Source organism: Myiozetetes cayanensis, unplaced genomic scaffold, assembly GCF_022539395.1.
Source record: "Myiozetetes cayanensis isolate MyiCay16 unplaced genomic scaffold, myiCay2020 scf4, whole genome shotgun sequence".
NCBI lineage: Eukaryota > Metazoa > Chordata > Aves > Passeriformes > Tyrannidae > Myiozetetes > Myiozetetes cayanensis.
Window position 1 is genome coordinate 27,904,540 of NW_026087631.1, and position 23,748 is coordinate 27,928,287.

General features: G+C 40.8%; 1 protein-coding gene across 7 annotated transcripts in view; it reads right to left on the reverse strand.

Annotated features, from left to right (window-relative positions):
* PJA2 (praja ring finger ubiquitin ligase 2) overlaps positions 1–23,748 on the reverse strand; it is a 75,095-nt gene that overhangs the window by 32,108 nt on the left and 19,239 nt on the right. For 4 of the 7 annotated variants that reach the window (XM_050328401.1, XM_050328399.1, XM_050328400.1 and 1 more), the window contains exons 6-10: positions 23,539–23,709; positions 21,848–21,953; positions 17,567–17,669; positions 17,149–17,264; positions 15,808–15,966 (exon numbers count right to left, since the gene is read on the reverse strand). In XM_050328401.1, the coding sequence (XP_050184358.1) occupies positions 15,892–15,966; positions 17,149–17,264; positions 17,567–17,669; positions 21,848–21,953; positions 23,539–23,709 (571 nt within the window). In that variant the 3' untranslated portion in view covers positions 15,808–15,891. Of the gene's footprint in view, positions 1–15,807; positions 15,967–17,148; positions 17,265–17,566; positions 17,670–21,847; positions 21,954–23,538; positions 23,710–23,748 lie in introns of those variants that run through there. The other 3 variants (XM_050328404.1, XM_050328405.1, XM_050328406.1) reach the window with 2 other exon arrangements.

Sequence of the window (23,748 nt, forward strand, 5' to 3'; positions counted from 1 at the left end):
AGAACTAATGAGTAAGGTTCTCTGGGAAAATGCTTCTGAATGTGCGAGTCTGTCAGTGCTGGTCACTTTTTAAGCACCACCTCCCAGAGGCAATTTGAAAATGTTGGAGGTCAAGTAGTTGAGGCAGAAGGCTGGCTTGGCTGAGCAGGGATCATCTTCTGGAGATAAAAACCCAAACAGCATTATTTATCGCTAGGGTTATTTATTTATTTATTTGTGTTTTGCTCATTAGAGCTGGAATTATCATAGCATCCAATGTGCTAGGATCAGTCGCAGCATTCAATATGCTTTGAAAGATTGGCCGTGCTCATGTCACACTCTGGTAATGCCTGTCAAAATGTCTGCCTAAGGCGTCAGTGAAAAACATACAGTTTGCTGATGTACAGTCAGAGGGAAAAGCATAACTGGAAGATACAACCAATTCAAGTTCATTCAGTCAGTGGGGGGAAAAAGACAGATGTATTAATGCAGAAAGGAGTAATGCAAAAGAAGGGTGGGAAAGAAGGGAAGGATCTGTCAAATTAGGGAGCCCCAAATTAGAGGATGGGGAGCTTGCCAGGCTTGGCACGGACTGTCACTCGTGACGCAGTGTTGTCACAATGGATGTCCTCGACAACCATGGAAGATGGTGGTGACAAAAGAAGGGGATGCATTGTGACCTCACCTTCCCAACACTATATAAATACTCGGGCCAGCCTGGCTCAGTCAGACTTAGCTTTAGGCTCCTGGCGAGCAGTTCTCGGTCCTCAGCTCTCCCCAGCCTTCTGCGAGCAGCAGACATGGCCACGGAGACGGACTCCACGGCTCTGCCAGAGGTCAATGGCGAGAATGCGACTGGTCCCAGCACATTGGATGCTGCGACTGATTCCAGCGCCCCGGATGCTGTGACTGATCCCAGCACATTCGATGCTGCGACTGATTCCAGTACTTTGGGTGCTAGGACTGATGCCAGCACTTTGGGTGCTATGACTGATGCCAGCACTTTGGGTGCTGCGACTGACCCAGGCGCCCTGGATGCTGCGACCGATCCCAGCGGCCCCCAGGCCTCGGAGGCCACGGGTGGTTATTGGTCCAGCGCCTGGACAGGATGGAATTTCCTGGCCTCCGTGTGGCCTTGGCTGCGCGAGAGGCTCTCGGGAATACTCCCGGGGAGCCAGCAGGAGAAGGCTGCCGAGAGCGACCCCGTGCCCCAGGGACAGGCAGAAGAAGCCGCGGCCCAGCGCGGTCGCAGCCGCGCCCCGGCCGTCCAGAGAAAGAGGGACGGGTCTCAGAAAAAGCCGCAGCAGGCGGAGAGGACAGAGGCAGGTCCCTCGGCTCGCCGCCGGAGCAGGGGTCGCTCTGTTAGGCGGCTTCTCCCTCAGCTCCCTCAGCTCCCCCGGCGCCCCAGGAAGAGGAGGGCTCGGAGCTCCCGGTCCGCTCCCCGGCGCAAGAAGAGAACGCTGCGCCGGCAGCCGGGCAGGACCGAGCTGGTGTGGCGCGATAGAAGAGCGTGGTTCTGAGCTCCGCAGCCCGGTCACTTTGCAGGGGGCTCTTTGATCCCCGTGGCAGGTCCCTGCCAAGCCCGACAGGCACTCCATCCGCCAAGCCTGACAGGCACTCCATCCGCCAAGCCTGGCAGGCTCCACACCAAGCCTGGCAGGCTCCACACCAAGCCTGGCAGGCTCGCCGCCCCCAATTCGGGGGCTCCCTAATTTGCAGACCCTTTCCCTTTCTTCCTGATGTCCTTTCATACCACCCCTTTCTACATTAATGCAATATCCCTTTCCCCTTGCCTGCAAGGCAGAAGTAACTTAAATCCCTTGGGGGGAATTTACGAAACTTGAGGGGATATAGTAAACTAGTATAGACAGAGTAGATGTTTATATTATAGTACAGATACTAGAGTAGTATAGATAGAATAGATATTTATATTATAGTACATACACTAGGCTAGTATAGATACCCTAAATTCTACTAGATAGAATGAATACAAGCTTCTCAAGCCCCTGACCAGCCGTCCCCCCACCCCTGTCAGGTGCCCAGAGGGGAGCAATGTTTGGTGGGTCAGCGCTCTAATGAGCAAAACACACACCTCAAAAAAATAAAAATAATATTAATAAAAAAAATATATGAATCCTAGTAATAAATAATTCTGTCTGGATTTTCATCTTAGACATCTCCCTGTATTCCTCCCCCCTCCCCCCCCCAGAAACATTTGTGTGGTTTTTGTTTGGTTTTCCCATTTCTCTCCTTGATTTCCTCCATTTCAGAGCCAAAAGATTTCAGAGCCTGATTGGCAGACACCCACACTCCCAACAGCTGGATGCTGCTCTCTGGAAGGCAGCAGGGCTTTTGCTTTCCACCCAGTGGGAAACCCAACATCCCAGAGGGGCAGTGTGAAAAGCAAGAAACCACCAAAATGCTGATTAGTGGCAGGCATAAGCTGGGCCACATGCTGCCTCTCAAGCATCTACAAGGTCCCCTGGCAAGGATTAAGATGCTGCTTGTGGCACAAAGAACTCCATTCTTTTATTAGCTTTGAAGGTGAGTTATTATTGGCATCGTTCAGTCCTCACTGGCTCTTTGGGCTGCATGAGGCAGTGAGTTGCTTGTCATCACACCTGGCCATTGCTCCTGCAGCCCCACAGAAGCCCTTTTACAAGCCAAAGGGGTCTGGTTTCCACACCCACGTCCAGGCTGGGATTTTTCCAAGGAAGCACTATCTTAACAGTGTTTTTTCATAAAAACACTGCTGACTAAAATACATCTGCCACTCAGTGGATTGAGCCATTTGATTTGACATTTAAATGGAGAAATCTCTTACTGCGAAGTGATTAAACATTCCACTAAAACGCCACTGTTGCAACATTATTTTATGAGCCAGAAAAATTTAAAGAGTCATCTGTCCAACCAACCCATTCTCAGAAACTTAGCAAGGTCTGCAGGCATCTCTTTTTGGGTAAAAACTCTGGAGCTGCTGCTGGTAACATTGCCTGTGCTTCTCTCTTCTGCTTCACATCAGCCTGGGAGCAGATAGAAGTGAGGGGAACAGATGGGCAAGGGGGTCTGCAAGCACACCCTGGGCAGCTGCACTCAACCCCTTGCTCTATGCCTTCCCCCAGGAACAGGTTAAAGAGGTAGCTCTTTTGAGAGCTGGTAGGAGAGAAATGTGTCAATGTGGGAAAAGCAGCTGTTTGGGAAAGGAAAAAAAGATAGTGGAAGAGAGGAAGTAAATAGTGGAGATAGAGAAAATGAAAAGTTGAGAAAACGTGAGGCCCTGGAAAATCTCATGACTAGACCCAACACAGGAATAACAGAGGAAGAAATCAGTTCTTGATTGGAGAAAAATCCAAGATAATAAACAGTGCAACAGATGGAAAAATCAAAAGTAATAGTGCCAAACCAACAGACTGAAGCAACTGCCTTTATGGTAGCACTGGATCAATGACTGCCCACTCATCCAACAACTGAGGATAATATATTTTACATAAGGATTAACAGAAAGATTATATTTTGCTCCTCCTTAGTATTTCTGAAAATAATATACAATATCTATCCAAAGCCGATACCACCTACTTTTCAAATCCAGAATGCATTTTCAGGGACCTTTTCAGGAAATCCAGTATTGACAATTGATGTACTGTACAGTATAGGTTGGAGGACAGTGAAAGATAATATACCCTTGTTTTCACTCTCTTATGCATTTAGTTTTTCCTGCTCTCAAGAAAGACTTTCACCTCATACATGTCTGAGTGCTCAGAAACATGATACTAACCAAAGGGTTATTAGAGAGCATTTAACTTGCTGCCACTTTTTCAGGAGATGTAATAGGTATGTGCTATCTTTCATTTTCATTGCTTGCAGTAAAACCAGCACAATGACTTCTTCCTTTTCCTGATGATGCTTAACCACAGGACTGTTTCTGACAAAGGCAGTATGATCTCTCTCCTACACCTCCAGTGACCTACTTGTCTAGTGGATAAAAACAAAGTGCATTGCCTAGACTTAATATGCCAAAGCAAACTATGGAAAAGCAAACTGAAATAAATATAGTTAATGCATGCATGAATGTGTTTCAATTTTTTTTATATATTTCATTAAAAACAAAAGAAAACTCTATCTAAATTTGTTTTGAGACCAACCAGACCAATGGCAGCAACAAAAGTTCCAGTAAAAAAAGAGTAAAAGTTTTTATGTTCATGTGTACTCTATTTAAAACAAATTCTTTATGTGGGAAAGCACTTCCAAATATGTAGCAAAAATGGGGATAAGTACTATGAACAGATCACAGTCACATACAAAATAATAATACATACCAGTGCATGTGATACATTTGTATACAATCATGTTTTTAGTTCCATTAACTATTTCTAAATTGCCTCATGCTAAGGAGAAATTGTACTGCAGTTTATTGTGAGATTGCTTTTTCCCCTTAACCTTCTTGGCATTTCCTTGCAGCAATCACTGTCACAGCATTTTACTTTTCCCTGGGATTTTAGGAGAATGTGAATGGTGGTGGTAAAAACCCATAGATACAGAAAGGACAACGAACTTTTAAACAAACTACTGAATTTTGGCACTGAGTAATAAATAAAAGGGCATCTTCATGATCCTGGGCTGAAGCCACCCATAACTACGTTCAGCTCTGGTCCAGGTTGCGTCCACTTTTAACCTCAAATTTTGTTTTCTGGAAAGCAGATGTGTGAATACAGACCTACAGCAGAGAAAGGCCCAAAGAGAAAAATATTTTGGTTCTAAAGCTATTTTAAGTGCACAACTGACAGCAACACTTTCTTCACTTCAGTTATGCACTTAAAATAGCTTTAGAATCAAAATATATTGGTTCTAAACTAATGCTTTCATTCTGAGGTTAGAAAATGTTTTGTTCTTGCGGATGTTACATTATCTCCATATATCATGCTAACAGGCACCAGCAACACCACATATCAGAACATCTTCTCAGAAGCAAACAAAGTAGAGACCGCCCAAAATGTGCACACTCCTGGCAAACCTGAGAGATTCAGAGCTGGAGGACAGCACTTTCCCCATCTCACTGAAAGTGAATGGACCATCTGCTTCCACTAGTCTTAACACCGACAGTTTACTGTTCTCTCTTGTGCACACACATGCACAGATGAACACAGGACATCAGGAATAGTGCAAGGAAAGGTTGTGACTTACACTTGTAGAAAAGTTCTACATCGCATTTAGTTGTTCTGAAAGTACATGGTCCACACAGCCACCACAGAATTGTACTCATTTTTAAACACGTGATCTAAACACAAATCTATTTAATGATTTCCAAAACAGTACAGTTTTTGCATCCTTCCAGCAAAAAATAGCACTGAGACAGAAACTACTTTTTTTGACTTCTAATACTCTTAGAAGGGCACAGAGATTTTCTTGACTGGAAGTTCCACAACTGTTTGTTGGCTCAGATTCCTTTATAAGCATCAGGGAGCAAAGCCTTGTCCTTCCTTCTATCCATTTGGGAATAATGCAAAGCCCTGTTGCTCTACAGGAGCCACCTCCAACTGAACCTGCAGAGACAGCACCTGGTAGAGTGAGAGCACAGACAGAAGGGTTGCAAAGGCCTTGGTGAATGTCCTGCTTGTGGATCATAATCCTATGGCCACACCCATGAGCATATGGTCTCCCACACTGTGCTCCATAAATCCTTCCTTCTCCAATAAATGTTAGTTCAGTGATTCTCAAACACACTCAGGGTATGGTTTGGACAGTATAGAAGCAGCATGTTGTGACCTGTATTATCCCATAATGGTGCACACGAAGTTCCTGTGACTATATGCAGCAATATGCTATATGCACCTTTGAGGACACCTTGGCACAAGCCATCTGCTTCCAGATACCAAAGAAAAGAGGTATGCTAGGGGGAGTCACCACTCAGGCAGCTCACCTTAAAAAAGTGTGCCTTAAAACAGGTTTAAAAGAGAACCACAGAATCACAGAGTACGCTGAATTGGAAGGGACACATCAGGATCATTGAGTCCAACTCTTGGCCTGCACAGGACACCACAAGAATCACACCATGTGCCTTAAGAGTGTTGTCCAAATGCTTCTTGAACTCTCTAACTTGGGGCCAAGACTACTGCTCTAGGGAGTCTGTTCCAGTGCCCAACCACCCTCTGGGTGAAAAACATTTTCCTGATATCCAGCCTAAACCTCCCCCGACTCAGCTTCATGCCATTCCCTCAGGTCCTGTCACTGGTCACCAGAGAAGAGATCAGTGCCTGACCTTCCACTTCACCTCACGAGCATGTTGAAGACCACAATGAGGTTTCCCCTTAGCCTCCTCCAGGCTGAACAGACCAAGTGCCCACAGCTGCTCCTCACACAGCTTTCCCTCAAGGCCCTTCACCATCTTAGTTGCCTCTCTAATAGCCTTTTTTATTCTGTGGTGCCCAAAACTGCCCCAGGTCAGAGTAGAGCAGGACAATGCCCTCCCTTGCCTGGCTGGCGATGCTTTGCCTGATGCCTCCCAGACATGGTTGGCCCTCCTGGCTGTCAGGGCACTGCTGACTCATATTCAACTTGCCATCAGCCAGGGTCCCCAGGTCCTTTTTGCAGCACTGCTTTCCAGCCTCTCATTCCCTGGTCTATAAATTCAAGCAGGGTTGCCTCCTCCCAGGTGCAGAATCTGGCATTTGCCCTTGCTGAATTTCATACAGTTGGTGATTCCCCATCTCTCTGATTTGTCAAGGTCTCTCTCACGACTTAACACCCTTAAGAACACAGTTAAGACTACAGTACGACTTCTGAAATCCAGTGTTTTGTCAGACAAAATGCAGCAGCAAATATATGCACAGTGCAATAGTGTGCAGTGCCAGAGAGACTCCTGTCCCCAGAACCAAGACGCCTTCTTGTATAAGTGTCACTGCAACGTTACCTGTCAGACTCCATAAAGCCTCCGCCTCGTCCTCCTTCACAACCCTCACGAAAGCTCTGTAGAATTGATTCTACCACTCTATGATCTGATCACGCTGAGACAGTTAGCAAGCAAAGGCTGTCCATTTTTATATAAAGCAGATTTATTTTGCAGACATTTCAATCTCCCATAGACCATCCACTCATGCTGCACAGTTCTCACCTAATGCCTTGTGTTATCCTACACTAGTTTATACAGTCATTTAGGAGATGTAATGTTTTTATTCTCCTTTTCTTTCGTTCATTGCTCACAATGATTCCCTCATGCTTTATCAAGTGCACTAGAATTTATCATGTCAAAATTATAAAATCCGCAAACTAAAATTTTATGAATAGCTAAAGAAAACAAATAGCATATGCCTTGAGGTAGTAGCAAATAAATGCTTTTAGAAGAACTGGTATGCTTCTGCATTGAATAATACAGTTGTGAAGAAAAATTTAAATCTATTTAATATTACTTTAGTTCACTGATTTCAGTGGGAATATTGCTTGAAAAGAACCCCCAAAACCGGTGGCGAAGCTCTTATTAAAGTTTCTGGAAAATACCCAAGCTTTTCATTTTTCCTTGCACACTGCAAGGGAGGGACTGTCTGTTACTGAGGGACAGCCTTCAATCACCTCCTGCTTCCCCACTTTGAACTATAAATCACTGCCCAGTTATATTAGATAGACTCTTGGTAAAAAAAGCTAATAACAGCAGTGGTCATGGTTAAGAAAACATAATTAGCTCATGATGAAGACATTTAAAGGCTGAAAGGCTAACACTTGAGAATCCAGTACTATTCATCCTCCACTAGTTTTTTAAGTAGCAGAGAAAGGAATGCAAATGCTTGCAGGCATGCAATCATCTTTGCAATGAATATGCATTTTAGAATTTCAAACTGAAATTTCACAACATCTTTCAGCAAGTTTTGCCATTCTAAGTCATACTCTGATGTTCTGCAAAATTAGTTATGCCCTTATATGTCAATTTGTCATACACATAGATGACAAGAGATTCACTGATTTAAGGAAACAGACAAAGGCTCAGATACTTTTTTGCTCCCTCGCTGCTTTTTTTTTTTCCTCAGAAAAAAAGTAATTTGCCTCTGAATGAGATTGTGTGTCATATAACAGCAATGGCATTTTGCATTTGGGAACTGCAAATGTATTTGAATTTTATGCAAGGAAAGAGCAGCAAGAATTTTGAAGAATTAAACCTTCGTCAAAGCTTAAATTATGTGATACAGGAAGACATAAATAGAATTTTTTAATAAGAAAGATAGCTAAAAGCTGCATGAGATCAGTTCCAACTGTAGCCAATATAAATATATATTTATTTTTAGAGTGGGGGTATTTTTATTAACATGACGTAATGACAGATCACAATGTTTCAAAAAGCTTATCAATATTTTATGTATTTTCTACTTAGATAATGAAAAGCCTGAAAGGATTTCTAATTCATCTCCTGAGTTTTAAAGCGAACTGGAAATTCCACTGTATGTTGTACATAGCTGTGATCTCAGTTTTGAAGGCAGGTAGTTATGTAAAAAAAACCCCAAATATTTTATTCAGATACCGTACTTCAGTTTAGCCCTGTGGTATTATCTCTTAGTATTCAGATGATTAGCTGATAGTGAGTGTTGAAATTATGCAGAAAAAACTGTGGACTTTTTTTTTTTTTTTTAGGAAATAATGTCTAAAGTCTTTCTGACAAGCTGCTACCCTGCATTGCAGTATATTCCCTGAGTGCATCTGTTCTTCTGGTCCTCTTGAGGAGTTGGGACTACCTCACACTCTCCACTGTGCTCCAAGCCACAGCATAATAAGGCAACCAGAATGTTAATGCAAGTTAACTAATTATATGCCATGCTGATAACTCCAAAATGCAGCAGGTGGATGGGAAGGAATACAGTCATCTGCCTCAGATGCATGATGTCATGCATAATGGATAGAAGATGAACACTTGCTAAAGATATTAGCATCCCAAGTACAAACCCTAAAAGGTAGGCAAAATCATCTGTATTTGTTCAGAAATATAAGTTACAATTTAAGTATCTACTCATTCTGAAAATGAAACATTCAGAGGTGGCTCTTGATGCTCTGGGCTTGAATTACACACACACACATACAGAGACATATTTCCTCTGTAACGTATGGAAGGAGAAAATGTTACCTTCAGATGCTTTCCCACTCACACACTGACTACACAAGCAATGATATGCCTCTGTTTACTGTCATTTGTCAAACCACTTTCTGTAACAGAGCAAAAATTAATTTTTCAACAAATTAAATTATGCTTCTTTCAATTAGATTTGATAACTGATTCAGAGTAGGAGAGTATACAGTGAAACAGTCTGAGGGACCTGTTATAATTTAAGACAGAGACCTGTCTGCAGGTCACGTGTGCCTCATGAACACACCTTTAATAACCCTCAGGGCACACAGGCATCCTTTCTGTGTCCCTGACACCAAATAAATGCAAAAATTATGCCTCCAAACCAGAAAGAAACTGTCTCACAGTCATGTAAGATTTAGACCAAGAGATTTTGCATGTGTTGCAGTGATCGGGCTTCACACTGCCTGACAAGCTAGGGGAGTGCAGTGGGCAAGACAGCAGTGCCTGGGGAGCTTCCATGCTTTGTGCTGTGGGACAGGACTGCCAAAAGCATGACTGTGCTACACATGCCTTCTTTGGCTTCTTTCCCCCTCCTCACAACTGGATTTGGTCTTGGTTGATGCAGTATGTTGCTCAGATTCACTGGAAAGACCACACTTTCTCTGCTCCTATGTCTTTTCTTCCTGCTGGCCACTTCAAGAAGAAACTGCATGAACTGAAAGGACCCAAAGGGCATTTTTCCACAAAAACTTCAAAAACCCAGTGAATTTGAAATTTGTTTAAAAATCTCCAAGGAATATACTTGCTGTCTCACAGGGAGAAACAGACCTGAAGGAGGACAGTGGCCTCCTCTGCTGTTGACAAACACTGCTGAAGATCATCTGCTCTCTTGCGTTGCCTCTGTTTGAATTACGATATTCATTCATGTCCCAAAAGCTCACTGTTCACTCGGGCTCTTCTATTTTTGTCTGTGATTTTCTATATGGGCAACGCCATTGCGTTGGCCCATTTTGTTACCTTTCATACTGTCAGAAAAAAAATCTTGTGTCTCATGGAACAACATAACTTTAATGTACAGAATGAGGACTAAACCCCCTTCTTAATCTTTAAAGCAAAATATTCTTCTTACATGACTTGTGATTCAGGCATGTAAAACAATAGAGAAGATAAAGGCATATATATGTACAGAACAGGTTCTATACAGGCTCCAATTAATGTCACTAAAATAGCTTAAGAGGAACTTACTTACAGTATTGCTAACATCATACTTGAATACCAAATGGAAATTCACCACCTTAAAATATGATTCAGCTATTACCAAACTGTCTGGAATATGCAAAAAACATTTTTACGTCTGTATCAGTGTTTCTGCAGCTGACACCTCCCTATGGCAGTGTGAAGCAGTGCTAGAAAAGCACTTTGCATATATCTGGTTTTAGTAAAATTAGGTAATTCCACTCATACAAAGGAAACTCCTCTACCCATTGACAGAGATGATCTTCCAAATTAGCAGGTCATGGTACTCAATATACTTTAAAGAAAAACTTTGACATACAGTTCTTATTTCAGCAGGTTTTCCTAATACAGAGTTAGGAAAGAACCACCAGGTCCTAAATATTACTAATAAGTATGGCTTACAACACTAAAAGCGTAGCCCTTGCTTCTTGTCAGTTAGAAAATCTGACATAAAATACCTAACCTGCCTGGAAAAATACAACTCTCACCACTTTCACTGACTTCCCTGACATATTTTCAAAGGCTGCTGTCTAGTAAGCTGAAGACAATTCTGCTTCACAGTTGAAAAAAGGACTTGTTTTTATTGTGATTTAAAGGTAGTTAAAGAAACATGAGACTATAATCCTGCTTCCTATTCCTTACCTTATTCTCCTTTATGTCTTCTTGAAAGCCTTTTCTTTTGCCTCAGGAGGGCAAATCAACTCTTGTATAAATGAAAATCATGCCCTTTACGTTTTAGCCCCAAGACAACATTAAGTCCTCATACTTATTCATTAATAACCATCATTAGTTGTTTTGCCTATAATTATTTATGATACATGCCTCACAGCAAGGTACTTGTCTATCTACAAGAGAGGCTTAAGACTGAAAAAAAATTGCAATTATAATGGAATTTTAAAACAATAAAGATCTGTACATACATATTTTGCTTATTAGCCTAGCTAAAGGTTTCCTCTCCACATAGTGATATTCCTTCTCTTGTCTAAATAATTATGCACTCTGTGTGTACGTACCATACTGACCAAAGGACTGCACATAACTAACATATTTTCCTGTTTTCCATTGTGAATATCCTAAAGCATTCAACAACGCAAAAAACAGGGGAAAGAAGACAGATTCCAAAAACATGCAGACAAAATAAAAACCAAATTACTAAGCCAGGGTTGCTTTTCCTTTCCAACCTTTGGCATTTTTCAGAACAGGATACCTACAGCATTCACAGTATCAGTTCAGATGTTCTCATACGTTACTCCATCATTACAGAGAGATTGTTCTGTTAAAGGCAGAATGTGGAACAGGATTCCTACAGCTACACATACTTGTTTTATGAAATAAACAACCCTGGTATTGCTGCTTTAAAATGTGTCCCTTATGGCAGTAGTCTTAAATTTACTAAAACACAATGGACCTTTTCAGAAATGATGCTATTGCAAGTTCAAAGCAAAAGATAATGCATCTGTAAATACGTTTTGGGAGTACACACTGAAATTACATCCATGCCAAATATATCATATTCTCAGCAAAATATCCTGCACTTTCTCCATGTAAAATAATCTGATAGATTTTTCTTCAAACCCAGGGAACTTTTATTTTAAATTATTTTATTACACTGCATGTGAGGAATGTGACATGAGTGCACAATGAAGTCTTGTACGGCCTTGGCTCTGACTAGTACCAGAGTTTGTTTTGGTTAGTCTGCACTGGATTTCAGTGATAAGGTTGCAACAGTCTGTGGCACTGAACACTGGTTTACACCTTTGATATCAGGTCTGTACTTTTAAAGGCTACAGAGAGATGACTGCCAGCCCATTTGTCTCCCTATAACACAAGACGAGAAGCCTTATCCACTAGTACTTGCCAGTTGTTCAACAATTCACTGATTGAGCCCCACTCCATAATCAATCAAGCCTCAATGTAAAGAGGGCTCTCTTTGTATACCCTCAGTGTTCCACAAAACCTCATTACATCTGTCTCAAAAAAAAGGAGCTGAAAAAAAATAACATATTTTCAAGGTAAAAGAACAGCTGGGCAATCAAAGAGGAAATTTGATTTCATTTCTTTTAGTCTTTGCCTTGGCTTTCTGAGCAAGAATGAGTCTTCCAACAATAGCAGTATATTTTACTCAGTGGTAATAATCTTACTGGTTACACTATAAATAAATTTCCTGATCCTTAACTCTAAACAGCTACAAATTACAATTTCATCCATCAATTGCTGGACTGTTCACTGTGATTAATATGAAGTGAATGTAATATTTGAATTCTCTTTTTACTTAAATGGTGATATATTATTTCCACAAAATCTAATGAATTTCCTACTAGCAAGCAAACAAGCCATTGCTTGTTATACAACACCAAAAATCTGAAATGTAGTCTTTCTCAGAACTGCTTTTGTGATTACCCTGCTACCTCACACATAGTCAAAAAGAGGCAGGTCACCTGCTCTGCTTATTTTGATGTCAGGCAGAGTAATGTTGGACCAACCTCCCTACCATCCCCCTGCGGATGAGTGTAGCTGGAGAAGGTACGAAGACAATCCACCCTTCTGAAAGCCCTCACTGCTCCCACCTCCAGAGCAGTCTGGAACTCTTCTCTGGCCACTCACCTCCACCTGCCTCCCACATTTTTAACTAAAGCCCACAGCTTTTGCCTCTCTTTCTACTGTTTCTAAGAGGTGATTATCAAAAGGAAGGAAAGCAGAGTCACTGCTGAGGGAAATGAACGGAACAGACTGTACCCCCTGCGATGCCATTGTATCAGTAAAGGAAAGGCCACATGCTGGTCCCAGAGCAAAACTGGAAGCCAGTGAAAGAGGTTTGTAGAAAGGGGTAGGAGGACACCTGTAAAAGATACCCCTCCAAAAAAGAGAAGTGATGGTGGACAGACAAGTTAGGGGCTGTATTTCAGAGGTAAACTGCAAAAACCTGTAGAGATTTTAAGAAGAAAGGGGTGATTCTGAACTGGATTCTTGAATGCCTGAGGAGTTACTTCAAGGTGATCTGTTTCTGTCCTGAGTCCAAGCAGTGAGATGGGTTGCAGAGTTCTGCAGGTCAGATTACAGAGTTACAAGGATGACAAAAGGGAATTAAAGGGAATGTAAAGATAAAGAGGCCAGAAAACTTCAACTCCCTTGGACAGTGCACTCAACCAGAAATGTGCTGGTAGTGGGAACAAATCCAGACCCTGGTCCAAGAGACTGAAAACCTTCACTCCCCACCTCCAGGGGAGGTGCCTGGAATCTCCTGAACATATATCAATGGAAACACAAAACACTGGACTCCATGTTTTGTGGGACCCTCCCCACGAAGAAGACCAGAAGAACTGGATTAACGGAATGCTGCCACCTTACATGGTGTGGTGATACATTTTCTGTTGTAATCTTTCTCTGTCACTTTCTTTCTTCCCCCGCTTCTTTTTTTATTTCTTTCTATCTTTCTCTGCCTCACATTTAGCATTAAATAAAACCCACACTATTGGCTTTGGCATCTGGTCTCATTTTCACCTTTATTTGCGCAGAGGCATTTCTAATAATTTTAATAACCAGATCATAACAGGGTGTTGGATGATGAAAAGTCTGACATGACACAGCAATGTCTGCGGATTCTGCCTCTCTGCTCCCACCCTACCTGGAGTACTGAGCACAGCTCTGGAGCCCTCAGCATAACAAAGTCATGGACATGCTCAAGCAGACCCCGAGGAGGGCCACAAAATGATCAGGGGGCTTAAGCACCCTATGAGGACAGGCTGAGAGAGCTGGGGTTGAGCCTCCAGTCTTCAACCTGGAAAAGGTTCCAGGGAGCTCTTAGAGCAGCTTTCCAGTATCCAAGAGGGGGGGCTACAAGATAGATGAGGAAAGACTTTTTAGGGCAGACTCTAGTGATAAGGGGAGGGGTAAAGGTTTTAAATCAGGAGTAGGTTTAGATTAGGTATTAGGAAGACATTCTTTACTGTGAGGGTGAGGAGGCACTGGAACAAGCAGTCCAGAGATGATGCAGCTGAGTCAAGTGTTCAAGGCCAGGCTGGATGGGGCTTTGAGGAACGTGGACTCATGGAAAGTGATCTGCAGGTGATTTATAAGGTCCCTTTGAATACAAATACTCCAATTCACACTCTTTCACAGCTTCATATGGTTTGTAGGGAATGATTGTTTTAGAAGTAAAGAATAATTGCATTTTGCAGCTTTAATATATTAAAAAAAGAAGTTCATTTTTCTCAGGTATTCAATCAAGCACAGAACAAGGAAGCAAGGAGGAAAACAGTTTTCTGCCCTGTATAACAAGGACAGTGTCTGTAAAGCTGTAGAGGGACTGTGATGAGGCAGCTCATCCAAAACCCTTTGACTCAAAGGGGAGTTCTCTTCACACTACATCAACTGCTTCTGCTATGGCTATTTAGGAAAAAACTGTTACCTCTCTGTCTAAGAGCCAAACTAAGTAATTTATCCTTTCAAACCTGCTGGAATTTGAATGCTTTGAATGTACTAGTGCATGTATAGAAAGCATGAACCTTGTAAGGAAAAAAGCTTATTTTTCACATTTGCTTATTCCTTCTTTCAGTGATCAATGGGTCAATGTCTCGATGGAGATAGGTGTCAAGAAGTGTCCCTCAGGGACCCATACTGGGACAAGTGGATTTCATATCTTCAATAATGACACAGATGAAGGAATTGAGTGCACCTTCAGCAAATTTCCAGATGACACCAAGCTGAGTGGTGCAGAGGGGGAGCCAGAGGCAGCTGGACAAGCTCAGGAAATCTCATGACCAAGTGTAAAGGGCTGCACCTGCGTAGGGCAACCCCTGGTATCAACACAAGGCTGGGGGATGAACAGACCAAGAGCAGCCCTGCTGAGAAGGACTTGGGGGAGCTGGTGAGTGAGAGGCTGGACATGAGCCATCAACGTGCACTCAGGCCAGAAACTCAAATATATCCAGGGTTGTATCCAAAGCAGTGTGGGTAGTAGGTGAGGGAGGGGATTCTGCTCTTTTGCTCTGGTGAGACCCCAGCAGTGCCACATCCAGCTCTGGGGTCCCAGCACAGGAAGGACATGGACCTGTTGAAGCAAGTGCAGAGTAGGACCATGAAGATAATCAGAGGGATGGAGCACCTCTTCTCTGAGGAAAGGCTGAGAGAACTGGGATTGTTCAGGCTGGAGAAAAGGCTTTGGGATGACTCAATCTGGCCTTCCAGTACCTGAAGGGAGCTCACAAGAAAGATGGAGAGAGACTATTTACAAGAACATGTAGTGACAGGATAAGGGGGAATGGCTTCAAACTGAAAGAGAGCAGGTTTAGGTTAGATGTTAGGAGGAAGTTCTTTGCTGTGAAGATGGTGAGGCACTGGAAGAGGTTGCCCACAGAAGCTGTGGACACCCCATCCCTGAATGCCAGGCTGAATGGAGTTCAGGGCAACCTCGTCAAGTGAAAGGTGTCCCTGTCCATGGCAGGGGGTTGGAACAGGATGATCTTTGAGGTGCCTTCCCACCCAAGCTGTTTTATGATTGTTAATATTTTATACAGAATTGTTTTCACCTTATAATTAAACAGGCAAAATTTGTATTTTGGTGGCAGATTTTATTTCAGACCCTAGATTGAAGGTCTTGTAGTACTCTGAGTAGAAGATACTGAATCAATCAGTTAACGATAAGTGTCATCAGCTGCTTCAGGAAGCACAGGAGCAAGCACATGACGACAAACTGGGCATGTTCCCGACTATAAAAAGAGAAGAAAATACCAGGTCATTTGCACAGTTCGCATTCAATTTCACTGAAAAGCTAAAAGTTATTATTTATAAAGTATTTACTGTCTTCGCAACAGCTCTGTCTTAAGCTCAAATTTGACTGGATAGCTACCTGAGCCAAGAGACAGATAAACTCAGAAGAAAGACTTGTTTTGCTTTTACACCAGTTACACAGAAAATGCACCAGATTTTCTCCAAGTTCTTCTGCAAAGCATTGATTTTACATGTGGGATTTTTTTCTTCCTGAGGTAAGGATTAAAAATAAGTCCTAGTTTTCAGGAAGAGCAGTTTACTATGACAGCAGAAAAAAGGCAAGACATGTAAAACAAGCAAAATCAAGGTGGTAATCAAATCAACATTATCATGGAAAAAAAAATTATAAACACACCAACTAAACCTACCAACCCTCCATGCTAGATGTGATCTGATAGGACCTCCTTAGTGTGATCAATTAACCTTTCTCTTATGCTCTTGAGAACATGACGTGTTATCCTGTAGACTGAGAACTAACAAGTCCAGGCTCACACTGCACATAAAGGAGAGTGCAAGTGCAAGGGGAAAAAAAATACAAATTCATTAATTGTAGTTCTTTTAGTCTAGCTTTGATATAACGCCAGCCTTTTTAAAACATTTGGAAGGAAACTTATTACAGGTTATGAAAATGAAATGATACAATATGGAATTACTAAACACAATTTTTAAAAATTAATCTATAAGCATTTCAGTATTTCTCCTGTCAGCCCTACATCATAAATGGGCCTGACATTGTGGCAAAACAGAGCAGACCCTTTGCTCTTCTCAGAGAATACCAAACCATCATCTCTACTTCAAGCTAGGAGGACAGTATAGAAAGGTTTTCTTGTACCAGAACAAGTTATAACTCAACCACATCTTTCATTCTGACTAAAAGCAAAACATTCCTGTCATAAAAATATCCTCTCTATTCAAGAAATTGCCCTTCAGGTAAGTACAGATATAAATTTCTCTCTTCACTTGCACTAGACTTTGGTTCCACAATGCATAAATGTAAAAGCCAGTTGTTTTTTGGTATTTCATCCCAATCCCACCATCATTTTCAAAAAGTTGAAAGTTGCTTCTCCCCAGAAGAATACACAAAACCCCTAAAATCCCCCCACCAATCCTTTAGTACTTACTCTCTGCAACCAAGGAGTTACACAAGGTTTGTGAAACAAATGATGACAGGGCAGTTCTGCCACGAATTCACCTCTCACATATTCACTGCAACAGATCGTACAACTCTGATCTTGACCTAAACACATGATGAAGAAAAAACGTTATTATCTTGTTTTGTATCTAAGATGAACTCAAATGAAAATTCATATATTATCAACAGTATCACTAATGGGTACAAAATACAAGTCACACTATCACTAGTAAAGATTAGTTTTCCAAATAGATCAAAATTATACTCAGTCTGATTCAAGGTTCAAAAGCTTTTAAAACAACATTGGAAGTAAGCATGTTTATATATTGTGAGATATTACAGGAAGTTGTTCTTAAAAACTTAGTGGAAACTACTTTTTCATGATTTTTCCAGATAATTGTAGTCACCTGTGATGAGAACCACTGGCAGACAATCTATGGTTTCCTTAGTAGCTGGTGGATGAGTCTGTTCAACATCAATGGCAAGAGACTCCAACTGTGCCAGAGCAGCCTGAAAGGGATGAGCAGATAGCAAGTTCTCTTACTCACAAATGTAACATTTCATATAAAAACAAGCAGGAAAAGGAATCCAATTCTAATACTATAACTTTCTTAAACGGAAGTCAAACTAGCCATTACATAATTTCTATTTTTGTAATGAATGAGATGAAACAAAGTCAAAACAGTAATGCCTTTTTTTTTAAGCCTTCTTAGAGTATGAGGACAGTCATAAATTAATCTCTAATAAACATTTGTTAATTTTATAGAGTTACAGAAACAGCAGCAAGTTGAAAATGACATACATTTTGCCAATATAAAACTGTCCCTGCATTTTGCTTTCTGAAAATAAATGCCTCATTAATGTGTTTCCTGGTTTGAACTATTAAATTACTCAGGCACAAACAAAAATATTAAGTACTTTGGCTACACTACCAAAGTAAGCTTCCAGAAATAAAAACCCAGCATCTACATAGATGTTGCTCATCTTAACAGACAGTGCTCTGAAGTAACTTCAGTTTGAATTTAAATTTTTCACCATACAACATCTTTAAGACTCCTTTAAGACTCCAAGGCTACAGCAAGTGTATTTGATGTTTATATCATACATTCAACCCTGTAAGACACTGAAAGGATATTCAGTAGGAAAAAGCCATAAAATCAGAGAACTCAGAATATTTGGGTTTATTTGCTGAGAAATGTACTAGATGTACCTGTTTGAAGAGCTGTTTGACCTGTTTGAAACTGAAGAGCCAAGAAACACAGAAGCACTGGGTTCCTATCCTGAATGAAATAGTCATACCCCTCGGGTGCAATTACTTACTGCTCTAATCAGCCTGAAAATTATTTATCTAATGGCCACAAAACTCTCCTAGTAAGAAGTGTAAGATCTAGAAATCTGAAAACATAAAGGAAATCCTGGGATAGTTATCCATACTGCAGTATGCAAGTCCCTCTGCAAAATAGGTACACTGCTCCAATATAACAACTTAAAAACATTCAATTCTGCTACAGCAGACAACATTACCTTAGTAATATTAAAATTATTTTAGTCTTTGTAATGTTCTTTTGCTACAACTGCAATGATCTGAGAATAAGTGGTAGGTAAAAACACTGTGCTTAATTAGATAAACTATCACAGGTGAAAAAATTAGGTAAGATCCCAGGCGGACAGAGGGATGCAATATTACCGATGTGTCAAACCTCTGTGTCTACATCCAGTATTGATATTTTCCGACAGAAAACACTGTATTGCTTGCTTTTGAAACCTATACAAAAGAAATGTCACAGACACAAAGCCTCACAATGACTCTGATGCTTAAAACCACATCTTCAAAAACAAAGCACAGCAAAGCAGTGCCTGTTTTACAACTTTGATAAGATAAATGTATTTTGAAGATATGAAGTTATTTCCTTCCTCTTATTATTTGTGTGACTGTTTACTTCTCCATGTACCATTAACAAAATGCTGGACATTGTCCTGTTAAAAACAGAGTGCTACAGCCTACAAGAGTTTGAGCTTCTCACATCTGTGAACTGGCACAGGAAATACTCATGAAGTCACTGATGCTGCAGAGACAACCAACCTGTTCTATACTCCTAATGAAGTAAATCAGAGACTGCCAGCTACACAATTTCTTTAAAAGAAATGGAGTAAAAAAAAACCACACGTATTTTATTAAATGTTAGGAACCCAGAGTCTTACAGAACATGGCTTTTCAAAACAAATATCTAATGTGTTCATTACTTCTCTCCTCCAAATATCTCAACTAATTGGTACAGATCTCTCCTGCTCCTTCCTCTCCAGTGAGGATACACTTAAATTCTGGATGCTTTGTGTTATATCCCTTTCAAGTGTTTCATAGCTACAGTAAATTACATTGCTCATATTTTCTGAACAATTTTTAGTAACCATTTTCATACTGCTCTAATTCTGCTTGAGATTGGAAGGGAACACTCAGAATTCTCACTCAAAACCTGTGTTGTCCATTCAGGTACAATCAATACAATGGTTCCTTTTACTACTCAGTTACCATTTCTTTTTGCTAATTCCAAATATGCCAGACTTCCATGCCCACCGTAAAGTTTCTGACAATTAAGTGCCTAATTTCAAGCACAAATAATTATCTTTGCCGTCTTGCCCAATAATCACAGTGACCTATACCACAAATATCATAGAATAACTATCTTTGTAATCATCTGTCAGTGTTCAGTGAGACTCTGTTCCTGGTGACACAAGCAAAATTACAGCATCTTCTCAGCCTGTCATGCACAGAACCACCTAGGATTACACTTACAGGTCAGCCTGACAAGACCACACAGTTTTATTCTGACAGGTAATTAGGGTGATGCTACACAGGAATGAGAAAGAAAAACTCAGTGATAATAAACTAAGTCTCCTCTTCAAGTGTTAACATCTAAATTAATAAAAAAAAAAAAAGATGGGATTAAGATTCCCCTCTCTACAAAAATTGTCTTGCTTTGGTGCAAAGGACAAGGTCAACTGTTTCTGTAGTTCTGGGTTTTTTTGATGTAGTGAGAACCAGCAGTATGAAAGAGACAAGAATTTTCTCTATACAACTTCAAAATACTGCCTTTACAAGAAGGATATCAACCTTCTTTAGGGAGCCCCTGGTGGTCTAGTGGTAAGGGCGCGGTGCTGTCACCGCTGAGGCCCGGGTTCGATTCCCGGTCAGGGACCCTCCCCAGGCAGATAGAGCTCGTTAGCCCTTAAAGGCAACCCACCTACGTCCTAAGGACCTCGCTGCCACCGTCCAAGCTCGCTTGGCCCCGGCAGATGAACCTTAGGATTAAAGGGTGGGCTCAGTTCCGCGCACACTGTGTCTCACCTAAAAAATCCAATGCGCAAGCTGGAAGGTGTAAAGACCTTCCCCGGATCTTCGCTCGCAAAGACTGGCCATTATTATCAACCTTCTTCCCATTAACAAGCTGTTCTGAAGTGTCTACAGTTGAGTAATGCTAACAAGATCCTGCACAGCTGGAAAAGAACCTATGGTGTTTGATCATGAATGATGATGACCTGCCATATACCTTGGGGGATGCACAATACCTGGAAATTGCATGCCTGCCAACTGCAGGGAACACCCTTTCCAGCCCCTTGGAAAGTCTATGAAGTTTATTCACAAAGTAGTTGACTTTGCCCATATCCATGGCAAAAACAAACAAACAAAAAACCATTATCTGTGATTTTTCCACTATCTGCCAACTTTAGAAAGCATTTCAAAGTGCCCTTGGTATTTTGTCTGCAGGAACACTATGACATACAGCCTGCCCTGTTCAACCTTTTACAGAAGGTGCAAGTAGTCAAACTGCTCCTTGCTGCCCTAAACTTATCTCACCCACAAAACATCCAATTCACTTGTTTGTAACACCATACTATATGTCTACATACCACTTAACTTTTATTTTGACAAATACCCTCCAGGGGAGATTTCTGGCAGTGCAAGAATTGTCACACTGCATCAAACTGGATTTCAGGTAGCCCTATATTCACTCTGACATTGACCAACATCAAGTAACACAGAAAGGACAAAGATCATAACGATGCTGGTTCTTGATAATAAATGCTCTGGTTTATCCAAAATTAGACAGATCAAATGGGATTAGAACAAGCTAAAAGGCTTTTTTTTTGTTTCTTAGGATGGCTTGTTTTTCTGACTGGGATTTTCTGTTTGCTTGTTACTGTGGGGTTTTCTCTATTTAAAACACACAGAGTCAAGACAGTCAAATAAAGAAAAGTCTTTTACTGATATATAAAAATTTGATACATCCAAATGTGTTCTCTTAAATAACAATAAGCTGGGACAACTCACAGGTACAGATCAAAGTATAAGCTTTCCTTTGTTATATACAGAATTTGGTAAAATTCTTTAGAGTAAATGAAATGGCATAAGTTTATACTGGTAGAAATCAGTAACTTTTTTTCCATTAAGAGGAAATAAATACACATTCTAAAAGGGGGAGGCACTGATCAATGATTTCTTGTAGTACATAATTTAAAAGAATTTCCAACATTTGTTTTCAGATTTGTAGACCTGAAAGCTCAAGCTAACACAGGAAAGTATTTTTTTTCCTGCTTCTGCTGGATTTCAGATTATGTATGAAAAGGATTTAATAACAAACATTTGTCACAACATCGCTAGTATAAGACCACAAAAAATATTTTAATACCTCCATAGCTTCTAAGCGTCCCTCTAGTGCCACAAATGTGAGAAGTTGAGGGTTCACATAAGGTATGTCTAGAGCAAGTCCTAGGACTTCAAACTCATCAAGTGTTCTGAAAAATATGGGTTAGGAAACATGGTCTTAATTTCAAAGTAAACAGTAGCAACGTGAGGGCCGGGTACATCAATTTACTGCACATCACCTGTTAATAACTGCCAGATACCCAGCCAGCTGATCTCCCACTCTCCTCTACCTCAACTGTACAGTCATGTAAGTAAGATTAAAAGCTCATGGGTCAAGATAAACACAGGAAGATCAGTCATAAAACACCACCAAAGGAAAAACAGACTCATCTTAGGGAAAACCTTAATTTAATTGAAAGGTTGAAGCAGATCATCTTTTTATGTTCATTTCAACTTAGGCCGCTCTACAATTCTATTCATTTATTTCCAAAAGAAATGGATTGTGATGGTGCAAAGCAAAGACCAAAACTAAAACACCTTCCCCTTAGCCTTTTTTTTATTTCCAAGCTCAACTTGTCTACTTCATTCTTGACTCCTGTATGTTCTTCTACCATGAGCAGGGCAGAGAGACAGGGAATGGGGGTTCTGCTCAGTGCATGGTGGTGGCTCTCTGTAATTACTTCCCCCTCACACTGTTTCCCTGCTCCAGTGTCAGGTCTGTGACAGTTCCTCCGAGTTCTGTTTTCAACAATCAGAAATCAAACCTTAAAACAAGCAAAATCATGTGCGGATCTGCATATGGTCAACTGAAAAAACTTAACAGACCATTAACATCTTCCTTCCTGTTTTTTGTAATTAGGAAGCTTACCAAGGCTAACCTCCAACATTTAAAAGCCAGCTTTTGTCCCTATCATAGTATTCCTTTGTTGGCTTACTGCCTGACATTGCAAGAACACCTGCCTCACTTCTAATTTGTACTTTCATGCATTAGTTAGTCCCTGTTGTGCCTTTCCACACTATAACTTCTCAAGGAGAAAATACCAGTGTTTTTGGTAAGTCTGGACTGTAGTTTATATTTTAAAAAGTGGAAGAGAGCAAGTGTTAATTCTCTCACTGGAAAGCCCTCTGTCTAGCTCACTTTAAAACAAACACTTTCTAGGATTAGGCTGTGAATGTGGCTCATATCACTTTACTCCAGGTATTGCAGCATTTCTGTAATAAGTTTATTGCAATATTCTTCAGTGATCTAATGACAAAATTGAGTGAAGCATTCAAAATTATGATAAAATTAGGTAATTGCATGGCATTTCAAAGAAAAATAAAAGAGGCTTATAATGTCTAACCTACAACAAAGGAGGAAAAGACCAGTTACAAAAAAGGGCTGACTTGAATGCTGATTACATTTATATTGTTTTACTTTTGTTATACTTACACTTGAAAATTAATTATACTTAGCATCTTGAAATGTAATTGAAAAGGCCCAACCATCCCTTGAATATTTAGGGCACCAGAATTTTCTCAAATCACAGACTAATTTAGCAAATCTACATCCTTTTTCTCTCACTAAAAGACACACAGCACTTGAAGTACCTTAAATCTTAAAACTGAGATTATAAGCCTTTGAAGCAATTGCACAGATAGCCAGCCACGAGTACACTTTCAACACCTACATAAAAACTAAAATAGGAACTTCAAAACCTCTGAAATTAAGGCAGACAACTATCAAATGCATACCTCCACTCCACATCCATGTCTTCACTCACACTGGAGTCATCCTCAAAGTTGTTATTTCCACTGAACAGGAAGAATGCAGGATGAATGAAATCATTAATTGGATAATTTTCTTCATCACTGCTACTTTCTACTTCTTCTTGGTACTGAAACCAAACAAGCTCACCTTCCTCCCTTCAAATAAATAAATGAAAAGGTAAAATTAAAAAGCTA